This window comes from Gallinula chloropus, assembly GCF_964237585.1.
Source record: "Gallinula chloropus genome assembly, chromosome: 9".
NCBI lineage: Eukaryota > Metazoa > Chordata > Aves > Gruiformes > Rallidae > Gallinula > Gallinula chloropus.
This window is the reverse complement of record NC_140094.1, coordinates 4,117,931-4,145,906: the sequence shown is the minus strand read 5'-3', so window position 1 is coordinate 4,145,906 and position 27,976 is coordinate 4,117,931. Positions and strand designations below refer to the sequence as shown.

At 59.4% G+C, this 27,976-nt stretch overlaps 1 protein-coding gene across 2 annotated transcripts; it reads left to right on the top strand.

The window, feature by feature from the left end:
* Positions 1 to 594: 594 nt before the first annotated feature.
* RBPMS2 (RNA binding protein, mRNA processing factor 2) lies at positions 595 to 25,890 on the top strand (the record flags this gene model as incomplete). Of its 2 annotated transcripts, none has more annotated exons than XM_084268051.1 (8): positions 595 to 654; positions 11,416 to 11,493; positions 12,127 to 12,165; positions 12,712 to 12,774; positions 14,227 to 14,377; positions 15,014 to 15,162; positions 24,797 to 24,862; positions 25,082 to 25,890. In XM_084268051.1, 7 exons carry the CDS (start codon positions 595 to 597, stop codon positions 24,857 to 24,859), a joined length of 603 nt encoding a protein of 200 aa, XP_084124177.1. In that variant the 3' UTR covers positions 24,860 to 24,862; positions 25,082 to 25,890. The 2 variants fall into 2 exon arrangements, with proteins under 2 accessions (XP_084124177.1, XP_084124176.1); XM_084268050.1 differs by having other exon boundaries at positions 24,797 to 24,866.
* Positions 25,891 to 27,976: the final 2,086 nt, after the last annotated feature.

Genomic DNA, 27,976 nt, shown 5'->3' with positions numbered 1-27,976 from the left:
CGGTCCCGCTGTGGGCGGAGATACCGGCGGCCCCTTTAAGAAAGCCGAAGCCCGAAAGTTCATCAAAGTTGAGGAAGTTTTTTCGTGGAAAGGAGCGGGGGGGGGGGGGGGGGGGGGAGAGGGAAAAGAGAGGAAAATAACTCCAGCCCAACAACAACAAAAAAAAAAGCATCCCCGCACCCCCCCGGGGGGAGGCGGGACGGGCCGGGATTGGCGGCGGGCGGCCCGGGGGCGGCCCCGGCCAAGCGGGGCGGGGGCGGGCGGGTCCCGGCCCCGCTGCTCGGTGCGCGGCGGCGGCACCGGGAGCGGCGGCGGCGGGGGCTGGGGCGCGTCGGCCCCGCAGCTGCGGCTCGTTGCGCTCCGCTCGGCCCCGCTCCGCCCCGCTCCGCTCCCGGCCCTTAACAGCGGCGCGGTCCGGTCCGGGAACTCCGCATGTGAACCGGGAGGGCAGCGCTCCCCCGCACCACCGCCCCCCCCGCACCGCCCCCGCGCACCGGCACCCCACCGGACACCCGCGGAGCTCCGGAGCTACCGGCATCACCCCCTCCTTCGTCCCCCGGCCGGCACCTCTTCCCACTGCCCCGGCACCTCACCATGAGCAACCTCAACAAGGACACCGAGCACACCAACGGCAGCGGCAACGTCGAGGAGGAGGTGCGGGGACGGGGCGGAGGGGACGCGGGCACCCGGCGGCGGGACGGGGCGGCTGCGGCGGCGGGGAGCCGGGCGCAGTGCGGTGCCGTGCTCGGGGAACCGGGGCGTCGGGGTTGGACCCTCGGGGGACCGGAGGCGGGATGCCGGGGCTCGGGCCGGCCGGTGGGAGCCGCGCTACGGGGCCGTCGGAGAGCCGGAGCTCCGCCACCTCGGGCGAGGCGCTGGGAGCGGCTCTGTGGGGGTTGAAGGAGCCCCGCGGGACGCCTCGGATGGGGGAGACCGGGACCGGGAAGGCTCGGCCCCGGCTGGGAGTGTCCCCACACCCGTCAGCCCGGCACACTCGCAGCCCGGTGGGGCGGGGCACCTGCAGGTCCCCCCAGGTTTGGGGCGGGGTGGGGGGTGCTGTCCTTAAGCCCCCATGGCAAGGGGACACCGGGCTCCCGTCTGGGCACTGCTGTGCCTGTGTGGGGTGCGCTTTGACCACAGAAGCAGAGACCTTGACCCACTCCCCATGTGTGGGCAGCCGGGCTGGGGCTGGAGGGTTGTAGCTGCCTCTCCATCCATCCCCTTCCCTTGGTGGCCATGGCAAGCTGGAGCCTAGATGTTAGGGGGGCTACCAAGGGTTGGTCATCTGTGGCCACATGCTGGGGCTGAGCTCCCAGCCCCCTGTGTGTCACAGCAGCTGGCTGGGCGTTAGCATCGCCGCTGGCTCGGCGTGTCCCTCGTTGCGCCCCTCGAGCGGGCGTTGGCGCAGTGGGTCACCAGCCACCCTCCATCTTGGAGGCAGCCCTGGAAGCCACCTGGCCTGGGTAGCTCTTTGCTGCAGTCCTCCGCACCCGGCCCTCGGGACCGGGGAGGTGCTCTGCCCCCTCCCCTCGCTCTCCTCCAGCGCCGTGCGCTCGCACCGCCGCAACATGGCGCCGGGCTTGCTCCGCCACCCGCTGGGGCTGGACGGTCCCCATGCACCAGCTGTCTTGGGGCCATCACACCTGCTGGTCTTCCAGTTTGATGTGGGGACCTGGGTAACGGGGTGGAATGGATTGGTGGGCGGTGGACGTGGTGTGTCCCTTCCCTGTGTGGAGCCAGGCTTAGGCGATGCGATGGGACTGGGATGCGATGCCGCTGGTGACACGTCCCAGCCTCGCTGGGTAGCACTGGAGTGGGTGGGTGGGTGAGGGATGGGGCACCCCAGGCCCTGTGCTGCTTCCTTGGGGTGGGGAGCCTCGGTACCAGGGGGTTTCGCGGGCTGCGCACGCGTGTGCGCGAGACTCAATGCGGCTCCTTGATCCAATTACTCACTGGCCTGCAAAGCTCCCGGGGCCGGTGCCGCATCCCGGCCGTGCTGCTCCAGCTGGGCTGGTGGCTGCTGGCCGGGCGAGCTCTCGGCACCAGGGCTGAGCTGTCCTGTCCCCCGCTGCTGGGTGGTGGCTTGGCCATGTGGGCACTGGAAGCGCTTGTTTTGGGAGCCCTTTGGGGAAGCTGGTTCTGCCCACAATGGTGCTGGAGTTCCCGATGGCATCCCTGGGGATTGAACGGAAGCGGCCCCTTCCTCCCCATCAAGCTGGGCCTGTGGGAGGGGACGTGACGCTGCAGTCCCTCCTGTCAGTGTCACTGGGCACGTTTGTTGTCCTGCACCCAGGGGTGCAGCAAAGGACCGACCACCCTCAGGGTGGCTGAGGATGCTTGGGTGGCGGTGGGCTGGTACCAGTGCAGGGGGTGTTCCCATCCCTGGGAATGGGGGTTGCTGTTGGATAGCCCTCCCTGTGCCAAGACCCGTAACGCTGTGGGTGGTGAGCTGCAGGTTGGGCTCCATGGTGGCAGCTCTGAGCCTGTGGAAGTCCCCCTGAAGAACTGCTTATCCTGTGTGTCCTCCTGGCTCATTGGGAGCCATTCCTCACTAGGGGAGCAGCTCATGAGAAGTGACCTCATGTTCAGGGTCCTACTGTGGTCTGGGCATCCTAATCCCACATCCCCCAGGCCCCCCAAAATCTTGCCCAGGGTGAGAAATAGGTTTGGTGTGAGGCAGGATCCTTGGGTGCTGACACACACAGGAGGGAGCGCTGGCGGATCTTCCCACACTGCGTGGAGAACGCCAGCAGATCCTGGTGCCACGGACACTCCAGTTCCCCCCCCCTCTCCCTACCCCCCCCCCCAGCCTCTCCCCGAGCACTTGCAGAAGGGTGCTGTGTGCCCCAGATACAGCTGGGGGTGAAGCTCCCAAATTGAGCCTTTCCCTTTATCTTATCTGTGAGCCCCTGGGTCTCGCAGCCCCTTCCTGCCCGGTGACACGCCGGAGGACAGGGATGGGAGGACAGGAATGCCTCTCGCTCCTCTCGAGGTCGTTAAGGGGAATGTTAAACAAACAGGGCCTGATGTCAGTCCCTGCTGTTCCTCACCAGACACCTCCCCAAACTCAGTCCCTCCCCGCTCGCCGCTATCTCCTCTTTAGCTTTTTCCGGGTGGCCGCTGAGCTGTGTGACATCCCGTGTCCCGGTGCTCCCGAGGGGGAGAGCAATTTGGGGAGCTGCCTGGGTGCTGTGCGCCCCCACTGCAGGCAGAGCTCTTCCCAACGGCCCCAGGAGGCTTCTTGCTTGGTGTGGAGACTGTATGTTGTGTCAGTGGCAATAAGGACATTGCATGTTGACTCTGCTGCTGTGGGTGTTGCTCCTGCTCTGGAAGGTCGCCTGTGCTTGCCCAGGAGGTCACTGGGAAGATGGAGGTGGCTGGGGAGATCTGGAACTGGGTGCCCAAAGCAATCTAGGGTTGTCCCTTGGGTTCTCTTGGCCTCTTCTGTCCAGGTGATGCCTGGAGCTCCTGCAGCTCTATGGGTGGTGGCTGCTGCTGCTGTTGTGGTGCTCAAATGTTGTGAGCTGTGGGAAGTATCAGACCTGAGGTTGTGTCGGGTGGGCAGAGCACAGGTGAGAACCAGGAGAAGCTGCCTGACCACAGTGTGCTGGGAGACAATCATCTTCCCTGGTGGTCCACAGCAAGGTGGTGGTGTAATTCCTTGGTTAGAAAATGCCCTGTTAGGGGAGGTGGAAGGCTTTCTGCTCCCAGGAGGCTTCCTGGTCAGCAAGGATTTCATCCCTGGTACTTCAGCCATCCAGACCCACCCTGGAACACCAATGGCTGGCAGCTGGTGTTATGTGATGGGTGTCTGTAGCTCTCTGTGGATGGGTGCCAGGCATCTCTTGATTCCTGTAATCTCTGCTTGAGTGGACCTGGATGCCTCTGGCATGCCTGGGCTCTGGCACTCTGACTCGAAACAAATAAGGCTCGTGTGGTTTCTGGAGTCAGATGACTCTGGTGGGGCTCCTTGCTGCAGAGACCTCATGGGTGCAGCAGCTGGGGTCACCACTTGCTAATCTTCCTGTACTTGGTATGGTGGAACCAAGATGGTGCTGCAGAGCTGGCTTTGTGCATTGTAGGAATCTCCTTTCTGTTAGACTGTGGGCTGAGCAGATAGCCTGAAGTCACCAGGTATGTGTGGCTCTGGGAACTGGAGTGTCTTTAGGCCTCTTCCTGGTCTTTCAATGAGTTGGTCTCTCTAGGGGAGGGATGCAGGACCTTCCCTGCCATGTCCTTATGCCATGGTGGCTCTGTAAATACCCTGTGAGGGAGCTTCCTTCTCCTTTGTCACTCTTTGAGATCCCAGTTTATTAGACATGAGTCTAAATCACTCTGAGCTTCAGCATCCCACCCCCATGGTCTTCAGCCATGAGTCTCCCTCCTCAGCTGGCCTGAGGAGCTGCTGAGCAGAGGTTTCCCCACCTGCTGCCAGAACAGAGGGCTTTCTGGTGATGCCTGTAGGAGCTACAAAGGGCTGAACCCAAAGGCTCCCTTGGTAGCCAGGGGATCTGCTCTCCCCTCTCCAAGGTGGGTGAAGAAGGAAGGATGCCCTTGGAGAGGTCTGGAAGGTAGAGAAGAGGGTTTCAGGCTTTGCTGTCCTCTGTGCCTCTGCTAGAGGATCATCTGGCACTGTAAAGTGAAGCATGACTCTTGCTGAAGTGGGTATGGAAGGCTTCTGGAGCTCAAAGATCCCCTGGGCTTGCCAAGTCATGGAGGTTGAGCTGCTTGGGTCACAGCAATGCCACTGCCTGTCCTGGCCTTCTGGGTAGCTGAGGGAAAGGCTTGAAGCCTCACCAAGGGACCAGTGTGGATGCAAAGTGCCTAGCACCCCACCTGAAGGTGCCAAGCACTGCTCTGAGTACCAGGCTCCAGCTGGGACACAGTGGCTTTCATGGACTTGGAGGAAAATGGTCTCACAATCCTGTTCCTGGGGTGCCTGTGGATCATAGACCACCTGGAGCAGGGGAGTACCTTCTGCAGTGACCTCCTGAAGGTGGCTGATGTGGCAGAGGGGAAAGAATCCACCCATGGGGAGGGCTGTGAGGGAGCTTCTCCTGATGCTGAGCTGTCAGACCTGCTGGGCAGCAGGACAGGGGGATGCAGCACCAGCACTGGGGATGCCCAACCTGGGCCATGCTGAGGAGCATCAGCAGGCACATGGGCCTGGCTCAGGATGAGGAGGAGCCCTGGGGTGGGTGGTGGGGCTGGTGACATGAGGGGATGTGTGCCAGGTGACCATGACCTCAGCGTGGTGGAAGCAGCTGCTGCAGACTCAGCAAGGGCACACTGACCACCGTGGTGGGGCTGAGAAGCTGCCTGTCCCACCACCTGCTGCGTCCCCTTGGCTCAGCCCTGCTGGGTGGGGGTGCTTTGGGTGGTGGCTCAATGGCAGGCAAGGGGTAGTGAGGCTTCCTTGGCCCCAGGGCTCCCTGCTAGCTGTTGCCTGGAGGCAGGAATGTGGATGGTGCTGAGTCTTGCTCCATCCATCCATCCATCCATCCATCCATCCATCCATCCATCCAAGATCATCTCCTCTGCCTGGCCCTGAGAGCAGGGGCAGGATGCTGACCTCTGTGCCCCATGGCCAGGAACGCTGGAGCCCAGTGGCCAAGTGTTACCCCTGTGGCAGGGCAGGGTGGCAGCACGTGGTGTGGGGTCTGCCTGCAGCCTTGCTGTGATGTGCCCTGGGGCAGCTGGAGTGGCTTTCTGTAGAGGACAGTGACACAGGGTCGTATACCCTGGCCCTGCACACCCTTGCTGGATCTCTGAGCCCAAGCCTCCCCAGCTCCAGACTGCACTTGCTGGAAACCTGAGGACCCAGCAGAGCAGCCTGACCTGTGGGAAGGGTCTCCAGCCCAGAGGAGGCTATGGAAGTGTCACACCTTCTGATTTGGGTGCTGGGGTGTGGTGATGGGGTCTTGCCTGAGTGTGGGTTGGGTCTTGGTATGTGGCTGGGCATTGGCAGCTGCAGCCTGCAGTGTGTCCCTCCTGTCTCCTAGCAGGAGGTTGATACCTGCCTGAGAGGTCACCTATGGCAGAGCAAGCCATGGACTTCCAGAGAGCACCCAGCTCCTCCAGGAGATAGTGGAGGACTGGAGAAAGCTTTGCTTCCTGGAGCTCCTTGGGCACAGGAGGATGCTGGTGGGGAGCTGAGTGGGACATGGCCTAAGTGGTCTCAGAGTTTGGACTGTGTGACACATCTGCTCTTGCTGGGCATCTGCCCCGTTCTGCTGGGCTGGTGGGCTTAGCTCTGCCTGGCCCTGTGTGCTGAGCAGGCCCAGTGCTCACTTGGGGTCTTGTGGGGAGAGCACCCTGGGGTGCAGGGGGAGATGGGGCTTGTCAGGTTCATGGTCCTGCCCCATGTTTTGGTGTCACAGCCCATCCCCACTTGGACTCTGTGGAAGGCTTGCTGGGCCTGATGTGCTGGGTGTGCTCCTGGGGCTGTGGGGTGCCCAGCAGCATGTTGGTTTGAGGGGAGGTCCGTGTCCTTCTGGGGATGTGTCTGGCTCTGTGGGCAGCACCTCAGGACCACAAGGTGCCTTGGATCTCCTTGAGGTGGGACGAAGCAGAGAGATGGATTTGCTTTAGGACCTGAGGTGAGAAGGTGCCTCCTGAGGGTCCTGCATCCAAGCCAATGTCGTCTTCTGAGGGCAGAGCCTGGCAGGATCATGCCTTGACTCCTGCCAGGAGAACCAACGCCTGGGTGTGGGTCTGCAGCAGGTTCCCTGGTGTGAGAGCTGTGGGCAAGGTCCACCCGTGGCTCAAGCCCCCTCCCTGGGGGTGCCAGGAGGTCCTGTGGAGATGCAGGGGTGGGGACTGGGGAAAGTCTCCCTTGCAGAGCTTCCCTCCCCCCACCATGGGGCCACAGGCTATTCTGGGGTGCCCAGACTTATCAGCATCCATGTGCTTCCTGCTCCCTTGGGTGGGGGCTGGTGCCCCAGCTCCAACGCCTTCCTGCCCTAACCGCAGGGGTGGCTGCACCCTGCTCATGTCCCCCCTGCCCAATGTAGGAGCAGCTCCTGGTTCCATCCTGTGCTGGGGCTCAGCTCTACCCTGCCTGAGGACATCAGAGCTCTGCCAGTGCTGGAGCTGCACGCAGGGAGATGGGGAAACTGAGGCACAGAGCAGAGAAGGAGCCTGTTAGCAAGCCCACTGCCCTGGGGAGGGTCAAGGCTGCTCTGTCCCTCTCCCCCAGCTTCCCCCTCTCTGGAAGCTTGATGTGCTGAGGACCAAAACTGCTCACTGCTGGGTCCATCAGCAGCCACCCCTGTGTTGGGTGTGGGATGAGGGTGCTGTCCCATGCCTGGGCTCCCCAGCATTTTGTGAGCTCTCCTCCCTGCCCTTTGGTGCTGTGCATTATGAGTCCTGGCTCCTGGGGCAGCCAGCAGCCTCCCAGTGTCCTCATGTCCTCATGGCCATGTCGTGGTGGCCAGGACCAGGGCTCTGCATGTTCTCCACCCTCCCTGCGTGCTGGAACCTCGTGGTGGGTGCCCAGAGCAGGGACTGCCTTTGGGGTGGTGGTGAAGGAAGAAGACCCTGGGGATGTACTGGTGTGAACAAGTTGGGAGCTGATGGCTTGTCTTCAGGGAAAGAGAAGTGGCACAGAGCTGGGGTGGCTTTCTGGAGAAGGGGGATGTACAGTGGCACTGGGATTGACCTCAGGTGCCTTCTGCCCACTGTTGGGAAAGGCTTTGTGTGCTCTGGAAGTGACCCTGCTTGGGGAGGGCTGGGAGCAGCCTCTGAACAAAAGCCCAGCACTGGAGCCCCCCACGTGAAAGGGTGGGGGGGGGGGGGGGGCATCACAGCACCTACTGCTTGTGAAGCACCGTGGCCCTTGCTGGGCTGTGGGGCAGCACCCAGCTCCCTTTTGAGGAGCTCCTGTTGAAAAGCTGAGGTGGCCAGGAGATGTGGGTGCTGCAGGGCCTGTGGAGACCTCCCAGCAGCGCTGGAGCTCTGGCAGGACGAGGCAGGTGTTGCTGCTCAGCTGCTTTAAAGCCTCAGTGAGAAGGACCTGGGTGTGCTCACACCAGGGGTGCATCCCTTCCTGCCAAAGGGGCTGCTCTAAAGCCACCAAGGACTCCAGGCTTGTCCTTGTCCCTCCCTCTTCCTGCCTGGGAAGCTCTGCTGGGATCCTCCGTCTCTAAGAGATGACCTGGGTCTTGTCCCTCCTGGCACAGATCCTGTTTTCCATGGCTCTCCTCCATCTCTGCCGGGTGTTTGGACTGGGGACATCCCCAGAGGGGGCAGGGATGGGGAAGGGAAAGCATTTTGAGGGCCTCCAGCAGCACGGCCATGCTGGGCTGGCCTAGGCCAGAGCTGCTCCTGGCCCTGCTGCTCCCTCTGTGTGTCTCCAGCCAAGGTCAGCCTTCCTGGGTGAGGTGGGGCAGCTCTCACCTGGGATCTCACCTTGGAGGGGGTGGGGGCAGCAGCAGGGCCTGGGAGCCAAGAACAAGGCATTGCTGCTTCTGCTCTGTCTTCTCTGAGCTCCTGTGGGACTCCTGGGTTGGCCCAGATGCTTCAGCCCTGGGTGGGTGTTTTTCTTTGTCCTGTGGCTTTTCCAGCTGCTCTCTGGGGAGCTGGATATCTACACGTGGGACAAAGACACTTGAGCAGAAGCCTGTGCTGCTGGGTGTGAGGGCTGGAACCCTGCATTCACCAGCCCTGGGTGGTCCTAGTGGCCTCCCAAGGATTGGGTGGCAGATGGGTGCCTGGGGAGCCCTGGTTTGGTTAATCCACTGGGAGATGCTGTCAGGACCCTGCTGCCCTCATCTGCAGCTTGGTGGTTTTGGGAGCAGGGTGGGGAGGCTGGGCTGGGGGTGCCCACTGAGCATGAGGTGCTCAGACTGGCATGTTGCTTCCTCCCTTCCTCCCATGGGACAGCCCAGATCCCCCTGGCTTTGAGTGCTGCTGACCTCGTGTCTCAGCCTGGTCTCAGAGTGATCCCACAATTGTCCTGCTCCAGTCTCTCACCAGCCTCACCCTCCCTTCCCTGAATATCTTGGTCTTGCTCTCCCCTTCCCCTTTTCCAGATCTCTTGTTTGCAGAGGCTTTGGAGAACCAGCTGCTTGGCCTCCATCACTTAGAACAAGGTTTTCAGAGTGGGGAACCTTCCTTGGTCTGTTGAGACCCTTGGGGGAGCCTTGTTTGAAGATGCTAGCTTCACCTGGGCTTCCTCTGGGGCAGTGCCAGCCCTGGGCAGGTGCTGTGGGGTTCTGTGAGCCCCCTTCCCATGCCACATACGGTGACAGGCTGGTTCTGGAGGCCAAGGGAAGCTCTTGGTCTGCAGGAGAAGGTATCTCGCTCCCATCCTTGGCAGCGACTCGTGGGGCTGGCATGAGGGGCTTGTCACCTCAGACAAAGAGCTTTCCCAGGCATCCCTGTTGCTGTGGGCTCTGCCTTCTCCTCCTTCCCTCAGCAGCTGCTCCTCTCCCACCCTCTCACGCCTGTCGCAAGGACTTAGGGAGCGACACGTCACGGGGCCACTTAGAGACCCGGCGGGGCTGCGGGTTCCTGTCTGCTCAGAAGGAACAGCCACTCTGGGGGCTGAGCACGCCCAGGCCCTGAAATATTGAGCAGTGGGGGAGCTTCCACATGGCTGAGGCACACGTGTGCTGCCACGCTCTGCACCCCCCTGCCCTGCAAGGGATGGCTGGGTGTCTCCTGGGAATGCACCACAGGAGCTGCCTGAAGCTCGCGGTGAAGCGCTGGAGCCTTTGAGGAGCAAACCAAGAGGTGGTGCCCTCACCTGCTCTGTCTGGGCTTGAGGTGGCCCTGGAGTGAGGAATCAAATTGAGGGGCCAGGCTGGGAGACTGGAGAGTGTTTCCTCAGACATGGCAGAGAAGAATCTGGGGTGTGAGGTAGAGGTGCCCATGCTGAGGGGTCAGGGGAGGGAAGGGTGTTCTGTGGTTACCTTCTGCAGCAGCCTCAAGATGGGCCAGGCTGGGGAAGTGCCCCATGTGCTGGTTGGGGTGGTATTGAGCACCCACTGGGTGATGGCAGCCCTTTGTCTCAGCGTCCATGGGGAGCAGGAGGGGCAGAGGGCCCCAGACTTCCATGGCTCCTCTCCATCCTGGAGGGCTGGAGCTGCCTTGAGTTGATGCAGAGGACATCTTTCAGGACTGTCTGGGGTGCAGGAGCCTAAGGAAGTTTGTGTTTCCTATAAATAGAAGCTCCCTTGCTTGGAGGGTTGTGAATCTGGCTGTCCCCACAGTGTCACAGGGTGTGGAGGCTCCACTCCCATGTCTCCAGGTGGCTGCTGTCACAGCCCAGGCACACATGTGCTGCTCACTTGGCAGCAAGAGGGGTTTAAGGAGGGGATGGATCCAACCCCCTTCTGGGGAAGGGGAAACAAAAAAACATGGGAGCAGAGGGCTTCTGCCCTGCAGATGTAATGGGGTCACTCCAGACTGGAAACCAGCCAGGAGATGGGCACTGGGTTGAGGCTACTGGTCTTGCTGTGTAGTTTGCAGCCCGACAGCATCTGGCACTCTTGGGTGCTTTGAGCATCACTGCTGTTGTGGGACCTTCTCCTGGGGACTTGCTGGGTGGGTGACACCCCCATATGATGAAAAGTGAGGAGCACAGAGCTCCCTCTTCTCCTCTAGCCTACCTGTGAGTGCTGGGCAAGCTGTGCTTGCAGTCTCCTGGTCCTTCTTAACAGTGCCCAGAGTCTTGGTGACCTCTCTAATTTACAAGAAGCCTTGGCAGCTTCATGGGGATGCTTCCTGTGGAAACAAGCTGCCAGCCAACAAATGTTCCCCAGTTCCTGGAGAAGGTGGCCAGGATGGTCTGGCTGTTGAGCAGAGTTCTCCCAGGCTTTCAGTGCTGGTTCTCCCTGGCTATTGATGTGTTGTGGATAACTCTGATGTGCTGTCTACTGAAGCCTTCCTCTGGTACTGCAGTAGCTTAAACATGTTGAGTTTGTTTGGATGTGGCATGTGACTTCTACAGCTTGGGAAGACCACCAGCCTGTGTGGGTTTGGTGCAGCAGAGTTGGTGTTTGCTGTAAGAGCTGGTTTGGGAGCAGCTTCCAAAGGGTCTGGTGTGTGTCGGTGGAGGAGCTGGGATGGACTTGAGCATCATCATCCCAACAATGTCGTGGGGCTTCTGCACTGTGTATGGTGGTGAGGTGTCTTTCAAACCTGAGCTCCAGTCAGGCACTGTGGGGTTGGTGTCCACTCAACCTTGGCTCTTCTGCTGGAGCCTGAGCTCCACATTCTCAGAGAGAGGGAGGAAAGGGCTGGGTGTGCTGTACCCTGGACAATGTTCCTCTAACCTAGAGAAGGGTCTGTGGCTGTGAGGCCACCTCTGGTGCAAGGTGTCCTACTGTTACATGTAGCTTCTGAACAGTGTGCCCCTGCTCTTGGTGCTCAGGGTTGCCTCTCAGCAGACCTGGCTGGCTTCTCTCCTAGGTACGGACGCTGTTTGTCAGTGGCCTTCCTGTGGATATCAAGCCCAGAGAGCTCTACCTGCTCTTCCGACCGTTCAAGGTGAGGGGGGTCTTCAGGGTTGGCCTTTGGTGGGAAAGATGCTGTCTTGTGGCCAACCTTGCAGCAAGGAGCTCTGTGGGAGGGAAGCAAGAAGGAAGTGGGGAGGCAGGGCCTCCTGTGAAAGCTGGAGGAACCTGGTTTGAAACCAGAATGGTGTCTGACCTCCCCTGGAACCTGCTGACATCATGCCACCTCCAAGCTTGATGAAGGCTCCTTGGTCAGTCCTGCAGCCCATCCCTTCCTCAAGGATGCATCCTGATCCCCCAGCTGCCTGTCCTTCACTAGATCACCTCAGGGGGCTGTCCTTGGGACAAGTGGGGTGCCCTCCTTGGTGGTCTCTTAGTGTGGGGTGCTCGAGGCATGAGCCAGGCAGGCTGCTGTCCTGGTCATGTGGTGAAGAGCTAGAAACCATGGTGCCTTCCCCAAGGGCTAGAGTTGGCTGTCAGAGATACCTGCTGCCCTCAGACCCATCTCCTCCTCCTTTGGTGGCAAAGAGGATACCTGTTAATGTACCTACCACCACAAACCCTGGCTTGGCAAGGGCTTGATGCTGCACCAGCAGCTGGAGCTGCCATGTTGTGGTTGCAGCCCTTCAGGAACCTGACACTGACCTTGCTTTCTTCCCTTTTGCAGGGATATGAAGGGTCACTGATCAAGCTAACTTCAAAGCAGGTACCTTCTTCTCCAGGGTTGGGTATTTCTTGGCTTTTGTGGAAAAACAAGTGTTCCAGGAGGAGAGGGGGGCCAGAAACCACTTTGAGGTTCAGCACTGTTAACAGAGCTGGGTTCTGCTCACCCCTACCTTCCTGATGGCCTCAGCATGTGCTGTAGGGGCTCAGTGTCTTCTATTGCTGCCCAGGGCCATGTGGGTGAGACCTGATGCTTCACCCTCAAACCATGTGCTGCCAGAAGCCTTTCCCACCCCCATCCTAGTCAAGGCAGTAGTGTCCCTTATGGGCAAGGACCACCCTTGCTGGGGGTTACCTGGGTGAGCTGTACCCCCAGGTGTAGGAATGTCAAAGCATTTTTGGGGTGTGGTGGGTGCAGACATGGAGTGGGGATCTTGGAAGGATGGCTTCAAGCTCTACTTGAAGGTTCCTCTGCAGCTTTAGGCCACCTCTTCTGCTTGCTGTAAGCTGTCTGGGCAGGAGAAGGTGGCAGGGGAGCCTGAGGAGCTGGAAGAAGCTTCTGAACTGAAACCAGTGTTCTTTCTTTCAGCCAGTTGGGTTTGTGACCTTCGACAGCCGGGCTGGTGCTGAAGCAGCCAAGAATGCCTTGAACGTGAGTACCTGGTGGGACTGGGGGGCTGGGGGCCAGACACCCTGCTGGGGCTGGGGGCTAGGGTGACTCTGTCCTTGGCCATAGTGTGGGAAGGGTTGGGGTGTCTCAGCTGTGCCCCTCAGTATGGAAGCATCCCACCCTGGAATGGGAGAGCTGCTCAAGGCTGTCTCAGCACATGGATGCCAAAGGTGCAGGTTGTGACCACTGGAAGATTGTCCCAGGGCCTCTGAGGGTGTGGGGAGAGAGCAGACACTTCTCCTGGAGTTCTCTGCTCCTCCTTACCCAGCAGTTGGCCTCTGGTAGCAGGATCCAGGCTGTGATGCCTGTTCCTTAGCCACTGAGTGGTCCCCCTGTGTGCACAAGAGCTGTGGGCTAAGAGGACCCCCTGGGTCATTCTCCAGGTGTGCCAGAGCCATTCTTTGAGGAGCTTTTCCTCCTGCAAGCACAGAGGTGGGGGCTCAGCGTAGCTTGACTTGAGCTTGGCTTGGAGGACCTAAAGCAGGCAGGTCTTCTCTGGGGAACCAAGCCTTAGCAACCAGAGGAGGAGAGAGGTGTTGGGGGCCACAAGTGGTTCCTAAACATCTGCAGACACAGGGCAATAGCTGGTTGACACACTGCCATCCTCTCATGGGGTATGTAGTGCTCAACTTGTGTTCAGAATCAGCTTCTTGAGGCTCCAAGTTGAGAAACCAGGCCAGTGTGGTAGTGAAGCAGGCTCCTTGTGAAGCTGGTCTGTCATGTGGCTGTCATTCCTTGGTGCTGGTGGCCTTGTTAAAGCCTCACTTTACCCAGTGCCCTGATGGGAAGCACGTGGTAGGTCAGCAGAGCTGGTCCTTGTCCTGGACTTTGGCCTGCCAGGATCCCTGCAGCCAGAAGGTACCTGCTTTGAGAAAGAAGGAAACCAGTTCTCCCCATGCTGCTGTTCCCATGGGAGGACAAGAGGCCACTCAAAGCCAGGAGGATGATCAGCGTGGCAGGCACAGCCTGAGCCTGTCTCCATCCCATGTGGCCCTGCAGAAGTTTGTGGGATGGAGGCAGTAGGACATGCTGATCTGGCTTTGCCCTGCTGTAGACCTGGCCTTAGACAGCTGGGCATGTGCTGAGTGCCTCTGCCCAGGCTGGCAGCAAGTGTAGCAGCACCACAGAGAGAAGCTCTGGTATAGAAGGGACAATCCCAGCTTCAAGCAGGCAGATTTTTCTTGATCACTGATGTGCTGGTCAGTGAAGAAACCCATCCCTGCTGCTGGAAGCAGTGGTCCTAGGCCAGCTAGTATGGGAATAGGAGCTTGTGGGAGCTCCAGGGCTGCAGTGAGGTGACAGAAACCTGGGCAGGTGACTGCAGCTTGGTGGCCTTTGTTCCCTGGCTGGGCTTGGCTCCATGTGTAGATGCAGCCTGTGTGGAGACTGGAAACCTCACCCCTGAGATGCCTGTGCTGCCTCCTTCTGTGGCAGGGCATCCGCTTTGACCCGGAGAACCCCCAGACCTTGCGGTTAGAGTTTGCTAAAGCCAACACCAAGATGGCCAAGAGCAAGCTGATGGCCACACCGAACCCCACCAACATCCACCCCGCCCTGGGCGCACACTTCATCGCACGGGACCCCTGTGAGTATCTTGGGAGGCACTTTGAGGTCATGGCTGGTCCAACCTGGGAGGTGCCCAACACTGTATGGGAAGGGAACTGTACCCGCTTGTGCTCTGGCAATGTGGCTGGTGGAGGAAGACCAGCATCTTGGGGTTGCGGGTCAGTCAGAGGCTCTGGGTGCTGACCTGTGGGACCTGTCCTAGGGACCCTGCTTTGGCAGGGGGGTTGGACCTGATGATCTCTTGAGGTCCCTTCCAACCCCTGTGGTTCTGTGATTCTGGAAGTGTTGTGAGAGCAGAGTTTGTTTTGGTAGCTCAACTGATACAGAAAGGACCAGTCCTGCTCCATCTGCATGTAACCTGGTGGGATGAGCAGCCCTGCAGTTGGATGGCCTGTGGTGTGGTCCCCAGAGCCCCATCTTCTGCCGTGCCCCCCTGTGTCACCAGCCCTGTGCTGTGTGTATGAGCCAGCCTGCCCAAAGCCCCTCTGTGGCCCTGAGCAGTAATGGAGAGCGGCCCTGGCCTCTCCTGGCAGGGCTGGGAGGGAGGATGGAGGAGCAGCTGGTCAGAGCTGCTCTGGCTGCGCACCCCTTTGCGGTGGGGTTGGAGCTATGGGGTCAGCTACTGAGATGCCCTCTCTCCTTGTCTCCTGGCTAGATGACCTGACCGGAGCAGCTCTGATCCCGGCCTCCCCGGAAGCGTGGGCTCCGTACCCGCTGTACACCACGGAGCTCACCCCTGCCATCCCCCACGCTGCCTTCACCTACCCGGCAGCCGCCGCCGCCGCCGCTGCTCTTCACGCTCAGGTGAGTCCCTCCCCGTGTCCCGTGCTGGGAACCGGGCTCTCCTCACTCCTCTGGGTCTCTGCTTGGCTGGTTCGACCCTTGGCTCCTGGGCAAAGCCTCCCCCAGCCCTGAGCAGAGGTCTGTGTGTCTGAGTGTGGAGCTGGGTGATGCCTTCTGACCCTGCAGGTCCAGCCCTGCTTCTCTGGGAGAGCCAGGCAGGTGTGGGGTGTAGGGGGGGGGGGCAGCTTTGTGGGTCCCTGTGGCCAGGTAACAGTGCTGGGGGCAAACACTGTGTGCCAGGAAGTAAAACAGCCATGAAAGGTCCTCCTGGGAGTCTCAGCATAAGGCAGCAGGGTCAGCTGGGTGCTGAAGCTGAGGGGCTCATCTGGAACCCCCTTGGGCTGAGCAACATGAATACTTTTAGAGCTGGAGAGAAATGTCCTGCAGGAGCTGAGGAGGAACTCTGATGGGGTGTAGGCTAGAGGCTGGTCACACTGGGTACCAGCCTGTGGAAATGGGTTGTACTAAACCCCAGTGTATTTCAGAGGGGAACTTAAACCACCTGGGCAGGGGTGCACCAGCTGCCCAGTGTCCTGGGGTGCCCTCACTGGCAGCTGGAGGGGTTGGGGTGCTGGACTGGTCTGAAGCTGGAAGGTGTTAATGTACTGAGACCAACACCCCCGCTGAGCATGAAGCCCCTGATGCCATGGGAATGTGAGGAGAAAGCCAAGATAGAGTAGTGTCCCTGGCCCAGGTTAAGGTGCTCTGTGTGGAGCACTGGCACAGGCAAGCCTGGAGCCACCATCCCTGCCCTGATCCATGTCCCCAACCAGGGATGCTCTGCCTGCATTGGTCTGTACCATGGGGGGCCCTGAGCTTAGACCCCCACAGCATCGGGGCTTAACCCTGCCCTGCCAAGCAGGGGGCTTGGCTCTACTCCTGCCTCTTTAAACTGAAGAGAGGCCATGTCCCATCACCTTGTCCATGTGTGGCCAGCCCAGTTGGCCTTAGGACATCCTCTTGCAAGTGTCTTGACTGTAACTGCCCAGCTTCAAGCCGAGCTTGTTTCCCAAATGTGCTGTGGAGGCGCTGGATGGATGCAGGGCTCTGGCCTGTGTTGGATTGTCCATCCTGACCCTCACATGCTTGCAGGCCTCTGCTGCTGTAGCCCTCCTGCTGGCTAGCTAGCATGGGGCTGAAGCTCCTGCAGAGTAGGTAAGAATGGCCAATGTTTGTGTGGGCAAGGGCAGCACCAGGCCCTGGCTTGTTCTTCCAAGGTCCTCCAGAGCCAGGCTGCTCTTCCAAGTAGGTTGGTCCTTCACCAGGAAGGTTGTGCTTGCTGGTGTTCTCCAGAAGTTATTAATGGTGCCCATAGCTACAGGAGCATCAGGGGTGTGCTCTGCTCCTGGGCAGCCCAGGAGAGCAGATGTCTTCCCTTCCCTACCCCTTGTGTGCAGGGTGGTGGGGCCAAGGGCTGTTGCCAGTTGCATTGCCCCTGGCAGGGAGGCCCAGGAAGGAAAAAACCCAACAAACCTCTGGCCTGGTTGAGGGAGCTGAAACCATGACTGCAGGTCACTCAGAGATGGTCATCAGTGGGGTAACCTGAGCCTAAGGGGTAGGTGCCAGAACTGTATGGCTTACAGTGGGGGAGAAAAAGCTTTGCTCCCTTGAACCAGAGGGTATCAAGGAGGCCTTCAGCCAGATCTACCTCTGGGGCCTAAAGGTTCCTGCTCTCTGACTAGCAAGCTACTTCTGGACAGACAGCTTAGCTTTTGAAGAGGTCCTGTGGTCTGAAGAACGATGCTGAGGCTCCAGGGTGCTCCCTGCATAGGCAGGGCTCCCAGCCCAAGTGATGTGCCCCCATTCCCCAGGGAGCCAGCCCCTAAGGCTGTGTCCATGTCAGGACCCAGCTCTCCTCAGAGGAAGAGCAGGCTGGCTGAGCAGTTAGAGCTGCTCCTTGCTGCGTCGCGCTGGGGCCGGCGGTGACCTCGCAGGAGACATTCCAGTGCAGGATATGTTACCAATAAAGTTTTATGGGGTTAAACATTACTCAGGCTGGCAGGCTGGAGTGGCCCACTCTCCCCGAGCCAGGGCCATGTCCCTTGCAGAGCCAGGGCAGGGTGGAGTGAGTCCCTGAGGTGACTTTTGCTCACAACCCAGGCTAGAAGCTGTAACCTTGGTCTTGGTGCGCTGAGCCCTCCCCTCGCTGGCAGGGGGCTGGTTTGCTGTGGTGGGCATGAGGGTTGTTCTCCAGGGCAGCTGCAGCTCTTCCTCCTGAGGCTGGTGTTGGCTGGAGGATGTTCATGGGGGAGGGCTGGAGCTGCAGCAGCTTTGGTAGCCTGGAGCTGGCATGAAGTTGGAGCTGAGAGCTCCTTGCAAAAGGTTTAAGCCCGAAGCGCTCGTCCTGTTGCAGCTCTGTGTTCAAGCCCAGTAGCAGGTGGGAGAGGAGGAGGCCACCTTCTGCAGTGTCCTCAGCAACCTCCTCTGAAGAGCTGCCCAGAGGGTGGCAGGAGCGATGAGATGGCGTGGGGCTGGCCTGGCCTCTGCTCGTGCTGGGAGCCACTGGTAAGCTGCTGGCAGTGGAGGCCGATGCCTGCTGCTCCCAGCACGGCCCAGTTGCTGTGCTGCGGGGGATGCTCCTGGCAGGCACCAGGCTGCTGTTGTAGAAGAGCCTGTGGCCTCCCCCTGCCCCAAGAGCCTCTGGGGGCCTCTGCTGATGTTAAGATTGTCCCGTGTGCCTTCCATCCCTCCCACCCTCTCTCAACCCCCTCCTTTGATGTCCGTAGTGAACTCCAGCCATGATGCCAGCCCAGGCTAGCCCTGAAGCTCAGAGCTGTCCCTGGCGATGGGACGCCCTAGCGATGCCTTATTGCAGCTAGTGGAGTGGCTGTCCCACAGCTCCATTCCTACAAGTGTTAAGCATGATGGCAGCCACGTCTGGAAAGACTGGTAAGGTAACCATCTCTCCTCCAAGGTGCACCATGGGATTTGCAAGCTTCTGCCCATCTCTGTAGCCCATATCTCCTTGGCAACCCAGTGCATGGGCCTCACGCTACCCACCCACCAGAGCCTGGGGAATGAGATACCAGGCCTTCTTTCTAACCCACGTCTCCAACTTGGCAGCACATGACATGGCGCACACAGCATGGCACCGTCTTACATCGGCTCCTCCCGGCTGAGCCGGGCTCGGCCAGGCCCTGCCGGTGGGAGGGGAGCAGCCTGGTTGAGCCAGGGCAGAGCCAACCCTGCCGCTCGGCGTGAAAGGAACCTGGTTTCTCCCCGACCACGACCCTTCGAGGGCAGCCAGAAATACACCTTGACCTCACTTCCTGGCACACTGTGGGGGAGGTGAGTGACGTGGTAGCGACAGCACACGACTAAATTCTAGTGGGCACCTTAGACAACACCACTTGCCGGTCACTTTGTTCCAGAAACGCCTATCGGGACAGACCCCACCTTCCCGTGGGTCTAATCTCACCTCTTTCCTCTCCAGTGGACTGGACATGGAGTGAGTTCCTACCTGGAGCAAGTTCCTACCTGGAGCTTGGCTCCTGTCTTACAGCCTGAGATCGCAGGCAGGACGCGGGTCTCGTGAGCTGTAACCGAGGGACTCGGCAGCCTGGGAGTGATGGGAGGGGTGTAGGAAACTGGGAGCTTGGGAAGGTGGCCTGGGGCTGGGCTGGCAGGGAGGATGGCTGCTGGGGTCACCTCCTGAAGATGCCATGTCCTGGTACACTCCTTGCAGTGGTTCTGGTGGTAGTGTTGGGGAAAGGAGTGGTGAGAGGTCCCACACCTGGCTTTCCCTGTGGAGGACTCTGAGGTGCAGAGATGAGGGTCTCCTGGGGAGATGGGGAGGGCTTGGTGCCAGCAGAGTGACAGTGATACAGCTCTTCTCGTTCCCCTTGGACCTGGTGAACAGTTTGGTCTGGTGCTTGTGTGATGGAGTTGGGTTGTGCTGCCTGATGGCAAACTACTGGATTTGGAGTGCCCCTGAGCACTGTGGGTGGTAGGAGGTACCAGGGGCTGCAGGTGTTCCTGGAGCTCTTCTGCAGAGAGATGCTCCCAGCTGAAGGCAGGATGCTGCTGTGGGAAGCAGGGGCTGGGTGCAGGCTCACATAGACATGGGTGAGGCTGGTGGTGTCCTGTGGTGCTTGTAGAAGACTCGGTGGATGTGTTGGATACCCAGAGTCCAGGAGACTGATAGATGCCTCCAAGGCAAGGAGTTCACAGATACCACTTGTTTTGGGGATGGGCTGCCCAAGGTGCACTCAGAGCCTCCGTGTTGTTGCTGCTGTGGCTCTGTCTGGAGGCTCTGAGGAGATGGTGGAGGATGTGGACCTTGGAAACCAGGACCTGTCCCAGCAAGTAGTGGGTGGAAGAAGCAGCCCTGGATTATGGCTATGGTGGTACAAGAGCCCATCAGGACCCTGAGGCTTCTCAGCCCTGAGTTGAGGCAGAGCCCATGGATGGAAGGGGAGGTCACTGCTCCAAAAACCCCTCTCCCTCCCACTTGCTGCCTGGGCTGGCTTGGAGCAAGCTGGATCTCCTGAGCTATGGTGGTGGTTGGGATGGATGCAAGGCAGATACTGGTGGTTGTGACCTGGTGCTAGAGATCTGGGGATGTGGGAGGATCTGCTGGGGTGGGCTCAGGTGCTGTGCCTCTCCTCAAACACTACCCCTCCTTGGGATGCTACTGTTTGTCAGGGGTGTGACCACGTGGGTGCCATGAGCTTGGCTGAGCCCTGGAGATCTGCTGGATCAGGAGGGATCCTGCCTTTGTGCACTGCTTCCCATCTCTAAAACCTCCTCCTGGGCTTCATGGTGCAGCAGCTGAGCTGTGACAGACCCTCCCTGAGACAGGAGGCTGGAGGGTAATGATGGGTACCTGTGACCAGTGTTGTCTTGTCTGGTGGGAATCTTATCCAGGAGTTGCTGGAGTTACATTTTCTGGCCAGTCCCAGGCTTCCTGGAGGTGTGGAACACTCCTCAAGACCTGTGTGGCTCTGAGGTTGTCCCAAAGTCTGTGCTGGTGAGCTCTCCAAGCTGCCCATTCCCTTCTAGCCAGAGAAGAGGGCAGGAGATGCTCTTCCAGGCACCTGCCAAGCAGCCATCTCCCCAAATCCCACCTGCTGAGTGACCTGGACAGAGGTGGTGTCACAAGTGACTTCCTGACTGCCTCAAGGTTTGGGGACATGGGGTGAAGGATGGATCCCTGCTGAAATGCCCCTTCTGGGCACCAGGGTGGATCAGTGCCTGGTGTTTTCTGCCTGGTCTTCAACATGGTGTGATGCTGTCCTTGTTCCCCAGCTCTCTGTTGTGGCTGTGTGGGGAGAGGTGTGCAGTGAGGCTTTCTGGGTGGTGGACCAAGCTGCTTGTAGAGCACAGTGTTGTTGGGATGCTTGTGCCCTCACCCAGCCTTCTGAGGGACCCTGGGAATGAGTGGCTTGGGTGAAGCACCTGCTGCTGGGGCTGGAAGTGTGTCCAAAGGGTGCTCCTGGATGATGTTGGTGTCCTCAGGCTGTCCCTGGGTCCATGTTCCCATCAGCTGCGATTCCATCAGCCAGGGGGGATGGTGGCTGTGACCAGCTTGGGGCTTCCCAGGGTGAGAGGGGCTCAGCAGTGCTGTTGATGATGCACATCAGCAGCTGGTGACTAGATGCAGCTCTTGGAAGTGCTGGTTGAGGTCCTACCAGCTGCTGGGAGCACGCAGGGGTTCTCTGTCCCTGCCTGCACCAGGAGCCTTGCTGGTGCCCTGGGCGGTGGCTGGGCCACCACCAGTTGTGGAGAAGGTTGTGAGCTGCACGAGGTGCTGGGGCTGACTGGAGAACACAGATAAGCAGACAAGGTGGGTTTGGGTGCTGCTGGCCTCGTGCTGCTGCAGGGGAGAAGCTTTTCCCTTCTGTGTGTCTCACCTGGGGCAGGTGGAGACACGGATTTCTCTTCACCTGAAGTCCAGGATGACCACGGAGCCCAGCAGCACAAGGATGGCTGCAGATGGCTGGTGATTCCCAGCTTGTCCCTGTGGGCTGGTGAACAGCAGATGTTTGTGGTAGTGTGGCCAGAGTCCCTTCCAACTGTGAGCTAATGCAGGCCTGGAAACAACCCTGTCTCTTCCAGTAAAAGCCTCCTTTGCTCCACTTCCCTCACCCAGTGCTGGACATCTCCATCCACTCCTCCTCAGCTTCCTCCACCACAGACACTGTGTTTTGGATGAGAATGGATCCTCCAAAAGCCCTCTGAGAAACCTCCTCCCTATGGGGAACTGCTCTGACTTGGCTGGTTGGGCTGCAGTCCTCCTGGGACACCCCTCCACGGGGCCTTGTGGACCTGGTCTCCTCTTCCAGACGTCTCTGTGAGAGCCCATCTCCATCTGCAGAGCCTCTCTGCTCCCTGGCAGAAGCAACGTGCCTGAGACACTGTGAGGGGCTGAAGAAAACTGCCTTGGCAGGTGCCACTGTCCCAAGAAGGTGGTCCTCTTGGCTAGCTGCTACCTCTCCTGGTTCTTCCCTTGCCTTCTCCTGGTTTTGGAACCATCCCTCCGAGCTGGGGGTTGTTCCTGCCTCATCCCATCAAGCCCTTGATCTTTCCATGTGCTGAAAGACCTGGAGTGTCGTTCCCTGAGCATGTCAGAGCATCTACATGAGGTCCCACCAGTCTCCAGGCTGGGCTGCTTTGGCTGCAGAGCTGGGTGACTTCCAGGTGGGACTGTGACATGTTGGGCTTGTGGGGTTTGCACCTGGGAGGGTGAGGAGAGGTGGTCCCTGGGAGGCTGCCCAGTGACTGAGCATGACCAGACTGTGTTTTGGGAGGAACAGCCAGGACTTGTGTTGATGCTGGAGGTGCTGGAGGGTCTGGCCTGGCTTGGGGTGTAGTGTGTGTGTGGGGCAGACCCCTGAGGAGGGGAGGAAGAGCCACCAGACATAGGGAAGTGGAATGGGAGGGGTGTTTGTCCTGTGCAGCTGCTGCACCAGCCTGTGCGCAGCCGGGATGAGCCCGGCGTGGGCTGGAGGCGGCTCCAACGAGGGGGAGTTTCCTGTGGAGGAAACTACTTCCAGCTGTGGAGGGGAGGGGTGCTGGAGTGGGAGACTCTGCCTGGGAAGAGGACTGCTGGCTGCTGAGGGGATGTGGCTCTGCTGAGCCAGCACCTCCTGGCTAGGGGGCTGGGGGGTGGTGAGTAACCCCCATCCCTGCGTGGCAGCTGTGGTGGTGGTGGCTGCAGGAGGTGTGGGTGATGCCACTGCCCCATGGTGGGCTGTCCTGGCTGGGGTCAGTGCCAGGAGGCAGCTGTGCCCCAGAGCAGTGTGGAGGCTCCAGGCTGAGGAGCTGGGTGCAGCTGAGTTTGGGTCCCTTGGGCACAGGGTGTGTGGCACCCAGGTTGCTCTTCAGTCGTGGCACAAGATGGGTCCCAGTAAGGCCTCTGCCCAAGTGTGGGCTGAGCGGGGGGGGGGACCAGGCTGCTGGGTCCTGGAGAGAGCTGTGGGGCTAGCTGGGAGCTGGTGTGACCACCTTGGAGTGTGAAGGTGTCTGGCAAGGAGCCTGGGCATGGCCATGGGCAGGGACCTGGGGTGTGGTGCTGGTGCCTGAGCAGGAGCCTGGGATCCAGCAGATCCCACCTGATGGGAACCCCCTGTCAGCAGAGGCTTCTGCAGGCGTGTGGGGCTCCTCCCCACAGGAGACATCACAAGAGGAGGGAGCTGAGGTCCCTGAGCTCTTGCTTGGGGCTGCTCAGTGGCATGGCTCCAGTGCTGGTGGAGGGAGGACTTGGCTTTCTGGGAGGTGTGTGCTCCTGGGAGGAGGCTGCAGCATCAGGCTCTTGGCTGTTTGCTGAGGAGGAGTCAGCACCAAGCCTCTGGCTCTGCACCCTGGTGGGGTGTCACCCTTCTTCTGGGGGTGAGGGGAGTAGGGTTCTGAGGCACCTCTGAGGATGGGCTTAGCTTAGAGTAGCTGCTGAGCTTCTGGGCATCCTGGTCTTCATCTCTGTCTCCACTGAAGACCTGTGTGGAGCTAGTGGGGGCCTTGTGCAGCTGAGGCTGGGGACATGGGTCTGTGTCCCCACTCCTGGGTAACTCCCCAGCAAGGCTCCTGTTGTGTGTGTCACCAGCGTGTCAGCCTGTGTAGGTGGGTGGAGAACACCCAGCTCCTGTTCCTCCCCATTGCCAGCCATCATCTCACCCTGGAACTCCTTCCTTGGTGTCTCCTATGTGCTTGCAGAGTTCCATAAAGCCTCTACCAAGGGAGCTCCTCTGGCTGCAGCTCTTCCTCTGCCAGCTGATGTGGGACGTGGCTTCCAGGGGCTGGAGCTGGTCTGGGAATACTGAGGTCTTTCCTTCTGGCCTTGGAGCGGTGCAGGTGCTTGGGAGGGGGGCACCTGGCCAGGCATGAGGACAACACTGCTGGGATGCTCTGGTGAGGGGAGTGAGCAGCTCATGCTGGGCTGGAGGAGCCTTTCTGCCTCTTCTGTGCCCACCTTGGAGCAAAGTGGTACCCAGAGCCCTGAGTGCACTGGCTGCTCTGGGGTCCTGCCCATGCTGGGCTGGTGCTCTCCTCCCACCAGTTCCCTTCTGGTTCCCAGTATGAATGGTGGCAAGATGGAGCTCTGCTCACTCCTGGCTCTGTGCTCAGTGAGGTGGCACAAACTCCCCTCCCACCGCTCCCAGGTGTGAAGCTGGTAATTCAGCCCAGCCCCATGTACCTGTCCTGCAGGCCAAGCAGCAGCACCTGGGTGTCTGATGCTGTTCTACCAGAGGCTGCCAGTTTGCTGCCTCCACTGGCAGGCTGGGAAGTGTCTGCTCAGTTCCCATATCTGCTCATTGGGTCCTTCCTCAGCAAGGAGCACGTAGCTGTGTAATGACCTGCCAAGGAAACCCCCCAGGCCTTGTTAGTTTGCAGCTCCACTAAGTTCTCCCCATGGTGTGGTCTGCCCAGAGCCTCTTCTGATGGCAGGCTTGTGGCTTAGAGAACTTTGTTGGTCTCTTCTGTGGTGAGTGAGGTCTTGAGATGCCTCCTCCTGCTGGCTGAGGGCAAGGCTGGCTGCCACCTTGGGGTGCTGCGTGCCCAAAGTGAGCCCCCTCCACCCTGCCAGAGCCTGAGCAGGGGGAAGGATGTAAACCTGGGGTGTGCAGGTGAGTGGGAGCATGTTTTGGGGGGGCAGACATCGCCTCCCCATCTCCTCCCTGAGCACAGGCTGGTGCAGTGGTGAGCTTCATAGGCAGCTGGGTGGTGAGGGTCTCCCCTAGCTTGAGGGGTGGGGGTCTGTGTGTGGCAGTGAGGGGGTGCCAGGCATGGGTGTGGATTTTGGGACCATTGTCTTGTTACGCCAGTGGGCAGACAGTACTTGAGATGTCCAGGTGAGACCTGAGGTGGGGTCTGCAGGGATGTGGGGTCCTGCTGTGCTCCTTCAGGGGGGGGACCTGGTGAGCCTGAGCCTGTCCTTGCCGGCCAGCGTGGCGCTGGCGTGCCGGGCAGCGCCGGCACAGCGTGGCCTGAAGTCGGGGTGCTACCTGAGTGGTATTTGGGGCTCACCTTGGAGCCTCCTTTCCCACACTGGAGGTGTCTTTGCTCCGTGGACCTTGTACACAGCCCAGAGGAGCTGCAGGTCCGGATCTGGCTGAGGTGATCCCGGATCACAGACCTCTGGCGTGACTTTCTCTTCCAGATGCGCTGGTATCCTCCCTCTGAAGCCACCCAGCAAGGATGGAAGTCTCGTCAGTTTTGTTAGTTCGTTAGTAAGTAATTAATTACTCTGAGCTGGGCCCTTGTCTTGTCCTTGTCCTCTTGTGGGGAGGAGGGCTGGGAGTTAGGGCTCCGTACCCCACGTCCCCCCGGGGATGTGGTTGGGTGATGTCGATGGGTGATGGGGAGCCCCATGGAGCCCTTGGGGGGTTGGGAAGGGCTGTGGGTGTTGCTGGGTGCCCCTCTCACCCCCACTCTTCTCCTGCAGCCTTTCTCCTGGGCTTGTGTTCCTCCTCCCTGCCTCTCCACGGAGGGATGTGCCAGGGACGATCGCTCGGACTCCCCTTGGTTTGGTTTCTGGCCGGCGGATGAGGCGCCCAGCCCGCTGCCCCGGGGCTGCCAGCACCATCCCCACCCCCCTGGACTGTGAACCCTCCACGGCCCCTCACTGCAGGCCGTGTGCTGCCTCCCTCCATCCCTCCATCCTTCCCTCCCTCCTTCCCCAGGACATCCTCCCTGGCTGAGTTTCACCCCTGGGACCCTGTGGAAGCCCAGCCAGGGGCTGGGTGCTGGGTGCTGGGCTTCCCCGGGCTCGCCCTGCCCCGGCGGCTCGGCCGAAGGAAGCGGAAGGCGATGGGGTTTGCATGTTTTCTGGCATGAATTAAAACACTTAACTTGTGTCTGTGAGTGTAAGTTTGTTTGTTCTAGCGTTTGTGTAACCCTTAGCAACAGGTCTTGGCCCAGCCCATCCACCCGGCGAGGTTTTCACCCCGCTTCGGTGAGGACTTGGCTCTGAGAAGTACTAAACTGTCCTTGTCTCACCCTCCTCCCACCCACCTCCACCCCCCACTTCCCAGGATGACCAGAAGAATTTGAAAAATGTTTCCTTTTTTCCTTTTTTTTTCCCTTTTTCCTTTTTTCTTTTCCTCTTTCCCCCTTTTTTCCTGCTCCCTCTCTCTCCCCCTCCCCTTTTCCCTTCTCCCTCTTTCTCTCTCTCTCTCTCCCTCCCCTTTTTTCCTTCTCCCTCTCTCTCCCCCCTCCCCTTTTTCCCTTCTCCCTCTTTCTCTCTCTCTCTCCTTCCCCTTTTTCCTTTTTTTTCCCTTTTCCTTTATTTTCCCAAGTCCAATGCACTGGGTTTCTGTTCTCAGCCATTCTTCTCTAGTTTTAAAGTCAGGGTTTGTTAGATTTTTATTTTCCTCCCACCCCCTTTTCTCTATCTAGATTGGCTGTAAAATACCTAACTTTTTTTCTTTTCCTTTCTTTTCTCCTCTCCCACATCCTTCTGATTGGAGAGCATCCAGTCCTGCCAAATACTCACCCATCCTTCTGGGAATTAATACCCAAGGAAAAAAAAAGAAAACCCTAATAAATAAAGCTACAAGTATTTTTGTACCATGTGTAATAAGGAAATATTTATGCATCATAAAGAATTTCTTGTGTGGTTTTGTGTGCAATTAATTAATTATTATTATTATTAAAGAGGAAAAAAAAAAAACCCTTGTAATCCTGTAAGATAAGTTTAATGTTTAGTTGGAAGCTTGAACAGAGAAGGGTTGTTCTGTGCTGATGATTCGGGCAGGCAGAGTGAGGAGCAAGAAATTGTGCAATTTTTGGTTGTTTTTAGCATCTTTATTGCTTGGTATTTGAAGTGCTTTGGAGTTCCCTGCGCCCGTGGCTGTCCTGCTTGTGTTCCAAGGTTGGAGAAGAAGTTGTTGCTCGATCATTGCTGATCCTTTTGAGAATGTGAAACTGGATAATATATGAAATGCAACAAAAAAAAAAAGTAAGGAAAAAAAAAGTAATAATAATAAATATACCCAGAGGCTGCTGTGATTCTTTGTCTGCTCTTTTGTTGTGTTTTCTGTTGGGGCTGGGATGCTCGAGGGGTGGTGGGAGGGATGGGGGATGCTCTGGGAGGGTGCTGCTGCTGCTGCTGCTGGGGACCATGTGTGGTTTACTGAAAGAGTTGTGGGGCTGTGGCCCAGGCTGCCCAGGGAGGGGCTGAGTCCCCACCCCTGGGTGTGTTTAACAGAGGGGAGATGAGGTGCTCAGGGATCTGGGTCAGCACAGGACAGGGACAGTTGGACTCGATGATCTCCAAGGTCTTTTCCAACCTTGTGCTTCTGTGGGGTTGGGGCATCCTCACCACCCCTCCATTGGGAGAAGCCCTCACCTCCATGAGGCCAGCCATCAGCTCCTTAGTTCTGGGGACTTTTGGGGTGCTTGAGGGGGTGGTTTCTTTCCCTGACCTTCCCTCCCCCCAGCCTGAGGCTGCTGAGGGCCTCTCCTGCGTGCCAGCACCGCTCTCCCTGCCAGCGGTGCAGCGAGGAGAGATGTCCATAGAAGGCAAAGGGCCTCTGCAGCTGCAGCATGGCCCAGCTCCTCCTCCAGCCTCGCACACCCTGGCAGCCCCTGCCCATGTGTTTTGGGGTGGGGGGTGGGGGTTGAGCCTTGTACCTGCTCAAACAGCCGTGGGAAGCGCAGGGCAGGGGGTGGCTGTCCTGGCGTGATGGCAGCGGTGATGGGTGGATGTCACAGCGTGAGCTGCCTCCTGATGTGCTGGAGGCAGCTCCCTCCAGCCCTGGGGGGATGGTCTGGGATGTCCCTGGGTGAGTCCCTGCCTTGAGGGGCTCCCAAAACCCTCCCACGCACCTTCCTACCCAGGGGATCGGTGTTTTCCTTGCTCCTCAAGGCTTTAAGGGCAGCGCTGCTCAAAGGCACAGAGCAGGGAACAGCAGCACCAAAAAAACCAGAAGAAAAAGCAAAAGTCAGGTCTAAAAATAGCCCCACTGGCCCCTGTGCCTGGGAACCGGCTCGTCTGAGCTCCACCGCCCCGGGAAGGGACTTGCCATGGGCTGCCCGAGCAGCCCCGCCAGCCCCTTCCCCGTGTGATCCCCAGCTCGTGGTCCAGGCAAAGGTTCCCAGCTCCTGCCCCCATCCCCCCTCCTTGCCCTCCACTCCTGCCCCCATCCCCCCTCCTTGCCCCCCACTCCCACTCCTGCCCCCATCCCTGCTCCTGCCTGCATCCCCCCTCCTGCCCACATCCCCGTTCCTGCACCCCATTCCCAGTCCTGCCTCCCATACCTGCTCCTACCCCCATCCCACCCCTGCCTCCATCCCCACTCCTGCCCCCCATCCCCACTCTTGATCTCCATTCCCACTC